This window comes from Cannabis sativa, chromosome 9 (genome assembly GCF_029168945.1).
Source record: "Cannabis sativa cultivar Pink pepper isolate KNU-18-1 chromosome 9, ASM2916894v1, whole genome shotgun sequence".
Lineage (NCBI taxonomy): Eukaryota > Viridiplantae > Streptophyta > Magnoliopsida > Rosales > Cannabaceae > Cannabis > Cannabis sativa.
In genome coordinates, this window is record NC_083609.1 from 49,327,002 (window position 1) to 49,340,863 (window position 13,862).

The 13,862-nt window shown below is 36.0% G+C and overlaps 3 protein-coding genes across 3 annotated transcripts; all 3 read left to right on the plus strand.

Moving 5' to 3' along the window:
* The first annotated feature begins 2,973 nt into the window (after window positions 1-2,973).
* LOC115723653 (uncharacterized) lies at window positions 2,974-4,056 on the plus strand. The gene has a single exon (XM_030653136.2). The coding sequence runs from the start codon at window positions 2,974-2,976 to the stop codon at window positions 4,054-4,056; it is 1,083 nt and encodes a 360-aa protein (XP_030508996.2).
* A 755-nt stretch (window positions 4,057-4,811) lies between these two features.
* Window positions 4,812-6,281, plus strand: LOC133031450 (uncharacterized). The gene has a single exon (XM_061104948.1). The coding sequence runs from the start codon at window positions 4,812-4,814 to the stop codon at window positions 6,279-6,281; it is 1,470 nt and encodes a 489-aa protein (XP_060960931.1).
* A 2,188-nt stretch (window positions 6,282-8,469) lies between these two features.
* On the plus strand, window positions 8,470-10,677 carry LOC115722812 (uncharacterized). The gene has a single exon (XM_030652144.2). It carries the CDS (start codon window positions 9,347-9,349, stop codon window positions 10,166-10,168), a length of 822 nt encoding a protein of 273 aa, XP_030508004.2. The 5' UTR covers window positions 8,470-9,346; the 3' UTR covers window positions 10,169-10,677.
* The last annotated feature ends 3,185 nt before the right edge of the window (window positions 10,678-13,862 follow it).

Consider the following 13,862-nt stretch of genomic DNA (forward strand, 5'->3'; position numbering starts at 1 on the left):
CTTTTAAATTAATTGTGAAAATTGATGATTTTTGTGAGAAAATGCCATGTTTTGTTTCTGTATATTTGCTGGATGTTATTGTTAGTTTGCAGAGGTGTTTTAATGCTTAGTTAAGTAGAATTAACTAGGCTAGGGTGCATGCTAGTGGGTTTAACCAAGTTTGAGTTCTTGAACTCAAAGCTTGGTCTTCAATGGTGAATTTTGCATGTGGGATTTCTGGGTAGGTTTGATGCTCTAGAATTGTTATTTGGGACCTATGGAAGAGGTCTGGAGAGTTTGGGATCAATTGGGTTCGAATTGGTCATGATATGTGAATTTTTGGTTCTTTTGCGAGGAACCGGAATTTCGGTTGAGCATCCGGAATTCCGGATGAGGGTTCAGATTTTTCCCAGAACCGGAATTCCGGTTGGGCAACCGGTCTTCCGGTTGGGGATTTTTCAGAACCCTGTTTTTCCTCGTTTTTGGGTTTTTAGGGGTATTGCCATGCTTTTTATCGATAGGGAAACTTTTAGTTTCAAGTTTTAGTCCCCGGGAAGTGATTTAGCGTGTCACTTATAGCGTTGTGATTTTTATGGTTTAGGAGCCGATGTCGCCGTTCAGCTTCAGTTCCAGTCAGGTTGACCGGCACACCTGAAATCGGAATCCAGGTAAGATTAGTATAACAGTATGCATATGTAGTTTACATGTTTAGCGTGCATGTAGGAAGCCTGTTAGATTACATTAGATATGTATTTAGGCTTCGAACCACCCAACCCTGTCACGTCGGTACAGGCTGGAGTATGACCAGCAGCCGGAGTATGACCAGGTTCGGCCGTCAGTGACCTGGTTGGTGGTTCGGTGCTATTGACCTATCCGTCGGTACAGCTGGAGTATGACCCGGCGGCGGAGTATGACCGGTTCGACCGATCAGGAGGATACTTGTCAATAGTACCGTCCCCTGAACGTTCAAAACTCAGTACCATGTTGGACATGGCAGTAGTGCTCAGTACCATGTTGGACATGGCAGTAGCGGGACTCAGTATCGTGTTGGACACGGCAGTCAGTTTTATGTATGATATTTTTATGCTTTTCTTACTGAGTCTGTCGACTCACAGTTTACGTTCATGTGTAGGTAAAGGCAAGGCAGTTGCTGATGGACCGTGAGCGAGCTTATGGGATTGTACATGTCGGGGCGGTTAGGCCTGGAGCGTACGATCCTCGGGACAGCAGGGCTGAGATTTTGTAACGGTCGTTAGATGACCTTATTTTGATGTAAAAGTTGAATAGTAAAAACGTTTGTAAATATTTTTTATAAATCGGGATCCCGAGACTTTTTGGTAAAATGGTTTATAAGTTTAATGAAAAAGCAAAATTTTAATTAATCACGTTTTTCCATAAACCTCGTTGATTAGCAACGAGCTGCACAGTACGTTTAAAAATCACGTAATACGCCTAAATTAGTTAGGGTGTTACACCTTCCAAATTAGTTTGTATTTATTTTTTAAATTTCAAAATGAATTTTCATATATAAAAAAAAACCAAGTGTAATAATTTTAAATTATAAAGAGTTTTATTATAAATATTTTAATAATTTAAAATATTATTATTTTCAATTTTCTCTCGAGCTCTCTCTCTTGCAGCTCCTCTCGAGCTGATGGTATGGCGAAAACAAGAGCTAAAGTTCAGGGGAAGATTCAAGTGTCTGCGAAGAAGAAGAAAAAAGGACCTAACTCAACAGTCGATGCTAAGAAAACTAAGTCTATGAAAGAAATCCTGGGGTAGAACCAATGGAATTCACTGATGAAGAAGATGATGGAGCAACTGCTCGTGATGCAGCAGAGTTTGATCCTTTGCGAGACATCTTGCCAGCTCCTATGTCTCCGAAATCATCCCTGAAATTGATTCTTCAACAAGATATTTGATTTGATTTTGCTCATTTCATGGAGGAAAATAAGAATTGTAATGTCTCAATTGCCAGAGGAAATACGATGACGCCCCCAATTCTTAGATCTGGAAACGTGGTGAGAAACCTAGAGACTACTTTTGATAAGTCTGAGAAAGAGAAGGCAGTCAAGATTACTATGGAAGACATAGAAGATGAGATAGCTTACTGGAAGTCATCTATTGTTTGCTATGTGCTAGGAGCCAATCCTCCATTATCAGTTTTGGATGGTTTTGTTAGATGCATATGGAGTGGAAAGATTGACAAGGTCGGACTTCTGTCATATGGGGTGTTCTTAATCAGATTTGATACAATGGATCATCATGATGAAGTGCTTGATGGTGGATATATATTCTTCAATAAGAGGCATGTCATCATGAAGGCGTGGGATCCAAATACCAACTTCAAAAAGGAGGATATTCGTACTATTCCAATCTGGGTTCAGCTTACAGATTTGGAGTTGAAATATTAGGGGCTAAGAGCTTTGTTTAAAATCATTGGCCAAGTGGGATAACCTATTATGGTGGACGATTCTACCAAAGAGAGAGACAAACTTAGCTACCCAAGAGTCCTTATCCAAGTTTCCATTCATCAAGACTTCCCAGGTACTATCTATTTTGAAGATGAGCCTGGTAATAATACACCTGTTGAAATTTTTTATGAGTGGAAACCTATAAGTTGTGGAAATTGTAAAGGAATAGGGCATGCCACTACTGATTGTCGTAAAAAACAAAGTTTGAAACAGGAATGGCTGGTCAAGAATGATAAAAGGAAAGCTGAAGAAAAACCACAACCAGCACCAGGGGAGTTTCAAGAAGTAACTAAAGGCTGGAAAGTTAAAGCAAAAGAGCCAATGATAGGACCATCCACATCCAATTTTTTCCAAGTTCTAAACTGTAATTCTCTCACAGAAGAGGTTGTAACAGAAGTATCCGTAGAGCCGCAACAGATGGAAACAGAGAAGACAGGAGGAGGGGGAGATCCTCCTCTTTTCAATGGATAAAATCATCTCCTAGAACGTCCGAGGAATCAATAGCCAGCAAAAGCAAAATATGGTCAAGCATTGTATTGCTAATCAAAAGGCTGGTTTGGTTGGTCTCCTTGAGACGAGAGTTAAGGCTCCAAAGCTTGGAGCCTTATATATGAATATGTTTTCGGGTTGGTATTTTACTACTAATTTGGCTTGGCATAAGGGAGGAAGAATTATCTTAGCTTGGAATCCTAATCAGTTCACAGTGTGTATCATGAATTGCTCGAGTCAATTTATCCACACTCGGGTTACAACTTTTGATGGTAAATATCAATTTTATGCAACCTTTGTGTATGGATTTAATGAAGAACAAGGAAGGCAGCAAATGTGGCAGGGTTTACAAGGTCTTTCTAATACTGATCCTTGGATAGTATTAGGGGAGTTTGATGACATCCTTTATAAGGAAGAACGAATAGGTGAAAGAGTAAGGCATGGTAATTCGAATGCCTTTGCAGATTGTGTTTCTAAATGTCACCTTGAAGACATTAAATATTCGGGAAGCTATTTTACGTGGAGTAATAAGCAGAGTGCAGCTGATAGAATTTATTCCAAGATCGATAGAGTTTTGGCTAACGAGGCCTGGATGGAATTATTGCCAACTGCAGAAGCTATCTTTCTCACAGAAGGCTTATTTGATCACACACATGCAGTGGTTTCTATACACCCTGCTTTGGAGAGTGGAAGGAAGCCCTTCAAGTATTTTAGGATGTGGTCTTCCCATCCTAACTTTCAGCAGATTATCTCAACAATTTGGAATCAACATGTGCAAGGCACAAAAATGTACCAGGTTGTTACCAAGGTAAAAGCTCTTAAATATGCATTTAAAGAGCTAAACAGGTGCTATTTTTCTGACATTCAAGCAGCTGATGTTAAAGCCAGGCAAGACCTAATCGATTGTCAAACTACACTTCAAAAGGATCCATTGAGTAAAGTTTTACAGGAGCAGGAGGCTGATTCCAAGAAGCTATATGCTGATGTACACAAAACCTGTTGTCCGTTCTTGCACCTGAAATCGAGAATGGCATGGATAAAGGATGGAGATGAAAATTTTGCTCTTTTCCAATTCAGTATTCATGAAAGAAGGAACCAGAACAAGATCTTATAAGTGATTAATGTAGAAGGAGTTCGAGTCGAAGATTCTATTGGTATAACAGCAACTTTTCTTCACTATTATCAAAGCCTATTGGGTTCTAGCATGGAGGGGAGAACACAGGTATCAACCAAAATAATGGAGAGTGGTGCCACCATTACTAATACACATGCAGACATACTGTTAGCTAAATACACAAAGGAAGATGTGAAACAGGCAATTTTTAGCATTCCAGGAGGCAAAGCTCCAGGTCCAGATGGCTACAGCAGCTATTTTTATCAAGACAATTGGGAGCTTGTGGGAGATGATGTTGCTGATGCAATCATAGACTTCCTTCATTCTAGCCAATTACTAAAAGAAATCAACTCTACAGTCCTTACTCTTATCCCCAAGAGTAAGTGCCCGAATTTGGTAAGTGATTATCGTCCAATTGCTTGTTGCAATGTACTTTATAAGGTTGCTACTAAGCTCATATGTAGCAGGCTAAAAAGTATACTGCTAGATTTGGTTGCCTCAAACCAAGGTGGATTCATTCAAGGGAGGTTTATTGCCCATAATATTATGATTTGTCAAGGTCTCATAAGGCACTATGGGAGGAAATCAGCCAAGGCCAATTGTATGATCAAATTAGATCTTCAAAAGGCCTATGATACCATGAGTTGGGAATTTCTGGAGGAAGTTCTGGTTGCTTTTAAATTCTCGCCACAGTTTATAGCTATTGTCATGACTTGCATCCAACACCAAGATTCTCACTCATGTTTAATGGTTCTATGAATGGCTATTTTCAAACAAGCAGAGGGCTAAGACAAGGAGACCCGATGTCTCTGTTGCTCTTTGTTCTGGGAATGGAGTATCTTAGTAGAATCATGAGCAAAGTTGGTGAAAAACAAGATTTCTTTTTTCATGAAAGATGCAACGAACTCAAACTAAATCATCTCAGTTTTGCGGATGATGTACTATTATTCTGCAGGGGTGATTTTAAAAGCATCTACCGAATGCTTCAAGGCCTGAATTTGTTTTCAAATTCCTCTGGATTGGTCCCAAATAAGTCTAAATCAACCATTTACTGCACTGGCATGGAGGAAAATGAAATTAAAAGAGTGGTTGACATGTCTGGCTTCACTAGAGAAGACCTTCCATTCAAATATCTTGGTCTCCCAATTTGTGCAAAAAGGATTTCTAAGGAGGAATGCAAGTTGTTAGTGGACAAGATGATTGCCCGAATTAAGGTTTGGAGCACTAGAAATCTATCATATGCTGGGAGGGCTGTTCTGATTAATTCAGTTCTTCTCACTATCCATGCTTATTGGAGTCAAGTTATGATTCTCCCCAAAAGAGTAGTTGCTGATATTGAAGCCATATGCAGAAGTTTTTTGGGGAAAGGGCAAAGTGTTATGGCAGGTGCTGGGAATATTGCATGGAAAAACATATGCAAGCCAAAGAAATCTGGTGGTATAGGTTTCATGAGCATACATGAATGGAACAAAGCTGCTGTTATTAAAAATATATGGGCAATTGCATCAAAGAAAGACAACTTGTGGGTAAAATGGGTGCATAATGTCTATATCAACAAAGACTCTTGGTGGGAGTACGAGGCCCCTATTCAAAGCAGTTGGTATTGGAAGAAACTAGTTGAGCTCAAAAATGAATGGAAAGATCAAATCAACACAAGTCAGTTTGCTGCTGGAAATTACAAAATATCTGATGTATACAATCATATGACAGTAGGAAACCAAGTTTGTCACTGGAGTAAACAGGTGTGGTCGAGGATGAACATACCAAAGCATAGCTTTTTGCTTTGGCTAGCTGTGCAAGACAGGTTAAAAACCAGGCGAAGACTAGTCAGATTTCAGATTGCAACAGATGCACAATGTATTCTCTGCAATGAATCTGATGAAACAGCCGAGCATTTATACTTATGCTGCAAATTCTCTAAGGAGTGTCTCGAACAAGTTAAGGCATGGCTTGGCTGGGGAGCTACAACCATATCACTGCAGGAGATCATTAGATGGATAAATAGAGCCAAGAAATCCAAGTTCAGAAAGGCTGTATATGCGGCTGCTACTGCAGCTTTAGTCTATCATATTTGGAGAACCAAGAACTGTATTTTATGGCAGGGAAACAACACTCAAATGCAGCAGATGATTCAAGAAGTAAAGTGGCAAGTTAAAACTAGGATCACTTGTGTGATGCCTAAAAAAGTAGCTCAAATAGTTTATGAATGGTTTGATTCTTTGTAATTAGCATGTAGATACAATTGTCTAGACATTTTACAGACTTTTTATGGTCTTTTGATTGTATTGAAAGTTTGTTAGAGCAATGAAATTTCTAATTCACAAAAAAAAAATATATTTTAATAATTTAATTAGAAAAATTAATTACTAAAAGATTTTTATTTAATAATAAATTAAAAAAATAATGAATACTTATAACTAATTTAATTTTAAAATAAAATTAATCTTAAATAAAATTTTCTAAGAAAATAAACTATCAAATTACACGTTATTTATTATTTATTTTTAGTTTATTTTTAAATTAATTATAACTATTCAATTGTCATCTAATATCTAAAAATAAATGTAATTATCATAGTTACACATTTGATGTATCTATTAAGACATTAGTGCACTCCTAATGGGTATTATCTATGAATGAGTATTGTTAGAAAAAATTGTATTTCATGCTTAATTTTTCTATCCAAATAAAAAAAAAATCTTTACTTTTGCATTATATGATTGATGTTATTCTATCCAACCAAAAGAGTGATAAAAAATTGTTGAGTTTGAGCAATAAAGACAGATAAAAGTAATGCTAAAAATAAATATATTTTTAGATAATATAAGAAAATAGAGATTTTTTTTAATTAAATATTAAAATTAAGCTAAAACCTTAGTTTTTTTTACGATTGGTTATTAAATTAAAATCTTATTTTTTAAATTAATATTTAATTATAATTATTTTTTAAAATTTTCAATAATCAATAACTAATACTCATTAAAAAATAATTCATATGTATAAAAACTAGTTAACATAACCCGCACGACTGTCTTAATTTTCTTAGTATTATAATAAAAAAATAACTATTCATTAATATAATAACATAAAATATAAACCTTCAAAAAAAATAATTTTAATATATAATAGTAAAAAAAATTTAATCACATATTTTTGTTAATAAATTTATTTAGAAGAAATATTTTAAATGTATTCATTATATTATTAGTTATTATTATTAGAATTATTAAAAATTTAATTAGTGTGTTTTATTATTTATTTTTTAAGAAGTTTAAAATTTATACTATTAACGTATAATAGAGTTTTTGATTGCACTTTTCAAAATAAATAAATAGAGTGGTGTGAGAAAAAATTAAAGTATTATCATTATTAAAATAAACATTCCTTCTTATAATGTATTTATTTTTTATGTATATATTTCGATCATTTAAAGTTGTTGTCATCATTGTATCTGCCGTTGTTATCACCTCATCTATGCCTGACCCTAGGCATAGATGGGCTAAGCCTATGCCTAAGGCTCACCTAGTCTCTTGGGGCCAAAATGTTTTTGTCCTCTTTTAAAAGTACATATTTTTTTTATTAATTTTGAAAAATACAATATTTTACTTTAAATAAGGGCCCAAAAATATTTTTTTTTTCTATGGCCCACTAAATTTCAGAGCTGGTCTTGACTTTATCTCACCCATTGTCATCACCATATCTCACCCATTGTCATCACCGTATCTCTTAGTCACCAATATTGTCCTTCACAAATTTTCATATTAATCTCAGATTCCATCTCGAATTTCAAATATTTTTATTAACACATTTTTCAGATCTGAAAACAGTTATAATTAATAGACTTAACAGTCATTAAGTCATACATCATCAAAAATATAAACTCAAACTTATCACTAAAAAATATTTATATAAAAAACAAAGAAATACATATTAATAAATTTAATATATCAAATACATATTTTTTTTAATTTAATAAATTAAATAATTTAATATGCTATCCTGTGGTTGTGCTGTATGATAATATAACATATATATATATTTAGTTTTGATATTATTTTTAATATGTTATTCTGTGTTTATAAATTTAATAAATCAAATGTATATATTTAAGAAATGACAATCATGTGATCAAAAAAAATTTTAAGTGCAATCTTTACCGGGTAAAATACATATATATTGTAACTAAATACATGAAAAAAAAAATTATACACTGATGTTAATATCTTCTTTAAAATATGTAGATATTGAGAGAATTAAGAATAATAAAAAAAAAAACATCACGTTAAAGTATTTTTATTTTTAGACAGTCTCACCCATCGTACTTCTTATTTATATATATATATATATATAAATACATATAGATATATATTATTTTTGTAGTATTTTATTATAGATGCTTTGATAATAGTAAAAACAAATCATATATTACTCATTTATATTATGTACAAAATATTTTGCAGTATCATTATTCTTTGCTTCAATAAATATCTTAACATACCCTACTTCTCCATAAAACCAGAAGAAAACTGTGTGCTTTGGTAAGAATATAAAACTCATATTCCCCCATATCATACAGACTATACAGTAAAAATTATAGTATTAACAAGTAACAACTATTCATTACAATTATTTGACTTTTCTCGAGACTAAAATAATAAAGAGAAAATAAATTAAAGTAGAAAGAATTATTTTTCACTTTCCAAAAAGTGAAACTTTCTACATTCTCTGAACATAAATTAGCCAATCCTCTTATGCCACATCAGCAGAAACATTAATACATGTCAAGAATTGGAAACAGAGGATTTATACTCTCGTAACTACTTACTTACCTCTTCTTTCTCTCTCTCTCTTCTCCATAAAGGCCGGCGATAGATGCATAATACTCTCTGCACGTCTCCTTATCTGCCTATCATTCCTTCCTAACCAAGAAAAAAAAAAAAATTAAAATAACTAAAACTCTTACTTCAGTTATTACAAATCTTACTTTCCAAACCTCCCCTTCATTTCTTTTATTGTTTTTTCTTGATTATCTACCACTTTGGCCTTAATCCCATTTTCTTCTCAAGTCATTTTTTCTTGGACCACAAGCGCACAACTTTCTTCTTCTATAGGGTTTTATTCCTAGTGTTTTCTTATGTATTGTCGGTTGGATTTGAACCCTCTTTAATGCATGTTTCTTTCGGAAAGACAAGTATCCCAGATCTTTTTTTCTCTCATTAAGATTGGATATTTTGGTTATTTGGTCATCTGGCTCTGAGACTCTTCTCTTGAGTGGTGAAATACAAAAACAATGGCGATTGACCTGTGTTCGGAGAAGTCTCCCGCTATGGTGGTGACAAGTAATGGCAGTACTCCCAGAATCTCGTTTTCTTATGATTTTCTCCAATCCGACGTTGTTCCCATCGAACAACGCCCTCTCAGATCGAACTCTTCCGGTCTGAACTCCAGTATTGATTTTGACTTCTGCGTTCGTGAGAGCTTTAGCGAAGAATCTTCTTCAGCGGATGAGCTTTTCTCTGGTGGGAAAATGATTCCCAGTGAAATCAAGAAGAAGATCGCCTCTGCTCCACCGCCGAAACAAGAGATCGTAGATCAAATTTCCCCTCCTCAAGTTGATCGACCATTAGTGCAAACACCTTGTGTGCGTGAGGAGAACAGTAAAAGCTCCAAGAAAGAGACCAATAATGAAGGTGAAGAGAGGCAGAGTTCCAAGTCCTTTTGGGGTTTCAAGAGGAGTAGTAGTTGTGGTTCTGGCTATGGAAGGACTCTATGTCCTTTGCCTCTGTTATCTCGAAGCAACTCGACTGGGTCTGCTGACGAGTCCAAACCCATTAACATCAAACGATCCCCATTGATACCAAAAGAAAGTTCCAACAGCTCTAAACAGAATACCCAGAAAAGTTCTAACGCTTCTAACAAGGTGCAGTCATTACATCCTCATAACACTGCTTCAAGCTGTAGTTATCAGAAACCTCCATTGAAGAAGGGACATGGAGCTTACGGCAGTGGACATGGAGTTTCAATCAATCCGGTTTTGAATGTTCCTCCGGCAAACATTTTCGCAATAGGTTCAATGTTCGCCAATGGGAAAAGCAAGAACAAGAAAAAGTGATCCCTTTTCAATGGAAGCTGTACTTTTTTCACTCGTAAAAAGAAAAAAGAAAAGGGTATTTGTATGGATTCTGTCTTTACTGTTGTTGTTATATGTGATATAATAATCGTTGATTTCTGTGTCCTTTGATTACTAAGATGTTAGATTTTGCTTCAATAGGAGAAAAATGAGATAAATTTTAGGTTAATGAAAGGGGAGAGACAAGAAATGGAATGGTATAATTCAACCTCACATGGTTTCGGGCACATAATGACAGGTAACACATTGCTTTCATGGCTGTCTCCATGTTTGTTTTTGCTTTTTTTTTTTTTTTGTTTTTTTGGTCCACACTTCTTTTTTTTAAGTTGCTTTATTTTCATATTTGTTCAGGCATAAGGTTCTGAAGTTATGTACATATTTTGATTTGGGATGATTTTATTTTTTTCCACATACTCTGTATAAAAGAAGAGTATGTAAGGGAGTGTTATATGACTTGTGTTTGGGTTTAATATATTTACTACTTTCGTGTCTGCTTTATGTTTTACCAGATTCTTGAATAGACAAAAAAGTTAAGAAGTCTGCTTTATTATTACTATCCCCATCAACCATTATTACCATAACCAGCAAATGAGTGACATATGATGAGTTTGTATTAACTAGCAAAGTTTCTCTTTTTGCTTAATTAAGATTTTAGATTTTAGATAATTCTCTCGGGTTCAGAGCATGATAATTGGAAAAGCTACTCCACTTTTTGGGATTAAAAAATTGAATGTTCCTCGATCAACTTTATTTAATTAGCTCTTTATCCCTTAACCAGAGCTATCTAATTCAGATTAATATATGAATATGTTAAAGACATATAGTACTTTTTATTGATGATTGGCCATGTGACCATATCAATTTGATAAAGGTAAAGAGGGGACCATTGCCCGGAAAAAGAATCAAAGGGTTGTAACAGTACAGCTCAAAAAGTAGATGAACAAATTTAAGTAGGGTAGGTCATTTGATCATGTGATAATGATCCCAACTCCAAGAGACAACAGGTCAATGTTGGCACTGATTGCATGTAATCTCTTGCGCTTATCTTCTAACCCAACTTGTCATTACTTCCGTACTTTTATATATAATAATCCCAAAAGTATATACTACTAATTTGACTTGCTCAATTAGGATAATTAATTTATGTATGTATTGTCTCATCTCAACTCAGGCCGGCGTAAAAATGAGAGAATTGCGTTATAAGAAGATTTTTCATCTGCTATATACTTGGAGAATATTTTTTATTTAATTAATTAATTTCTAAAAGAAGATCTTCCATTGAGTATAACCAAAAAGATACACGAAGATAGGAATGTGGAAACAAGAAAGTGTGGAATAATACAATTCCATATATACAACTTCACTATCTAGTCGTACAGCTACATATGGCCGAGAGAGTGATCTAAATATTTTAGCTCTCTCTAAAGAACATGACAAATAATAGCATTATGGAAGGAAAAAAAGAAAAAGTTAACTACAAATGTCGTAAAGACAAGCATACATATATATATATATATAGGGATATGATTTTGTCCTGTAATTTCACAGAATTATATTAGATGGGTCTCAGGGTACATTAAATGAGTGTCAGGATACGTTTCTACTTTTTAACCCTAATTATCCCTAGATCAATCTCAGCCGTCAAATCAAATAACTCCCTCATCTGACGGTTGCCGTACATCACGGATTACAATCTGTTAAAGTACAATAACAGGACAAAATCATATCTCTATATATATATCCGTATAACAATCGTTGAATCTAATTCATTAATAAATAGGCATGCAATAGTTGTACTATGTTGAAGAAGACTGAAAAGAAAATAGTAGTTAAGCACTAGAGTGTAAATGGGCCGGGTCGGATCTGATCTGGCCTGATCAAGATCATGTAAGGATCTGCCCTGCCTCGCCCCGCTAGATCAAATACTCGGATCGGATCTGATTCGACACGACTTATACGGGTCAAGGTCCAAGTTTGGGTCTAGGTTCGAGTTAGGGTCCGGGTCTTGGTCCGGGTCTGGGTTCGGGTCCAAGTTTGGGTCTGGATCCGAGTCTAGATCCGGGTCAGGGTTCAGGTCTGGGTTTGGGTACCAACTTCGGGTTCGGGTCTCGGGTCTCGGGTCGCGGTCCCGGTCCGACTCCGGGTCCTGGGTCCATGTCGGGTCCCGTGTCTTGGTCCGGGTCCGAGTCCCGTGTCTTGGTCCGGGTCCGGGTCCCGTGTCTTGGTCCGGGTCCGGGTCCCGATCCGGTCTTGGGTCCGAGTCTAGGTCCCGGTCCAGGTCCGGGGTCAGCGTCCCAGATGAGGTCTGGGTTCGGGTCCGAGTTTGGGTTTGGGGACGGGTCTGGGTCTGGGTCCGGGACCGGGTCGGGCCCGGGTCGCGGGTTCGGGTCCGAGTCCGAGTCCCGGGTCAGGGTACAGGTCCCAGTCCCGATCCCGAGTCTCGATCCCGGTCCTGGGTCCTGGGTCTGGGTCCCGGGTCTTGGTCTGAGTCCCGGTCTGGGTCCAGGTGCCAAGGGATCCGAGTCTGAGGTCCGAGTCTTGAATTAAGTTTTTTTTCTAAATAAATTGAAATCTGGTTGGATCAGATCCGATCCATAAAAAAATTAGGCAGGGCGGAGCGGATTTGATCCAAGATCCAATAAGTATCCGAATGTTTCGGATCAGAGGTGATCCGTCGGATCGAAGCTCCAACCCGCTCCAACTAAATGGATCTTTTTGACATACCTATCGAGCACTAGAACACTAGAGTTATCAAAGAGAAGAGCTCCAACACATGTGTTTCTCCTCATGCAAAGAGAAAGCAGCATCTATATTCTATTTTTGAAACATTCTTTAGTTGGAGACCAGCAAACTGCAAGCACCCAATCCGAATTGTTTGCCTGCATATACATTAAAATGAGGATTGAAGTCCAAAGCATTAAGATAACTTTGCCAATAAGAGAAAACACAAACAACATCTTTAAAAGGAAGGGCTATTTGTTGGGTTTTGTGCCCTAAATAAAACCCAATTTAATATAATCAGATTTACTAATTAATAAAGATCAGAAATCATTTTATGTGGCATGGTTCACATGATTTATTTCATGATTATACTTAATGTATAAGTTCTATTAAGTCTAGAACATATATAAATATGTATATATTTTCTCATGATTATAGTGTCGTCAACACAGTGGAATATAATAATGATTATATGTTCAAAAGTTTAATTCCCATGATTTGTCAGTTCACTGGATTTAGACTGGCTTGATAATTAGCGATAAGGTATACTTACACCTTCGATAAGTGTTATGTGTTGGAAATTATTTTACCAGGATCTTAGATCTACTCACAAGTATGTTTATTAACACCCTAAATATGAACTTTCTAAAACGATGAAATAAACACATATAAAGTTTAGGAAACCTTACATTGGGTGCAGCGGAATATAATGACTCCTTCCGTTCAGATATCTAGCCCTTGATTTCTTTCTGTAGCAGAGCATTATCAATATCTGAACCTGGATCTCTTTCTCTGAATCTTTGATGTTGAAACTCCTTCTTGCTGAAAGTCTTTCTTCACGATCTTCCTCACTATGATTGAGGTATCACTTGCTGTGTGTGGGCACTACTCTCACACGAAGATTTTTGAAATTGAAGAGGGAAGGAGAAAGAGAAGGGTCAGCCAAAGATAGGGA

Coding starts and splice junctions, on each gene's coding strand:
- LOC115723653 (XM_030653136.2), top strand. CDS start 2,974: ATGGTCAAGCATTGTATTGCTAATCAAAAGGCTGGTTTGGTTGGTCTC.
- LOC133031450 (XM_061104948.1), top strand. CDS start 4,812: ATGAATGGCTATTTTCAAACAAGCAGAGGGCTAAGACAAGGAGACCCG.
- LOC115722812 (XM_030652144.2), top strand. CDS start 9,347: ATGGCGATTGACCTGTGTTCGGAGAAGTCTCCCGCTATGGTGGTGACA.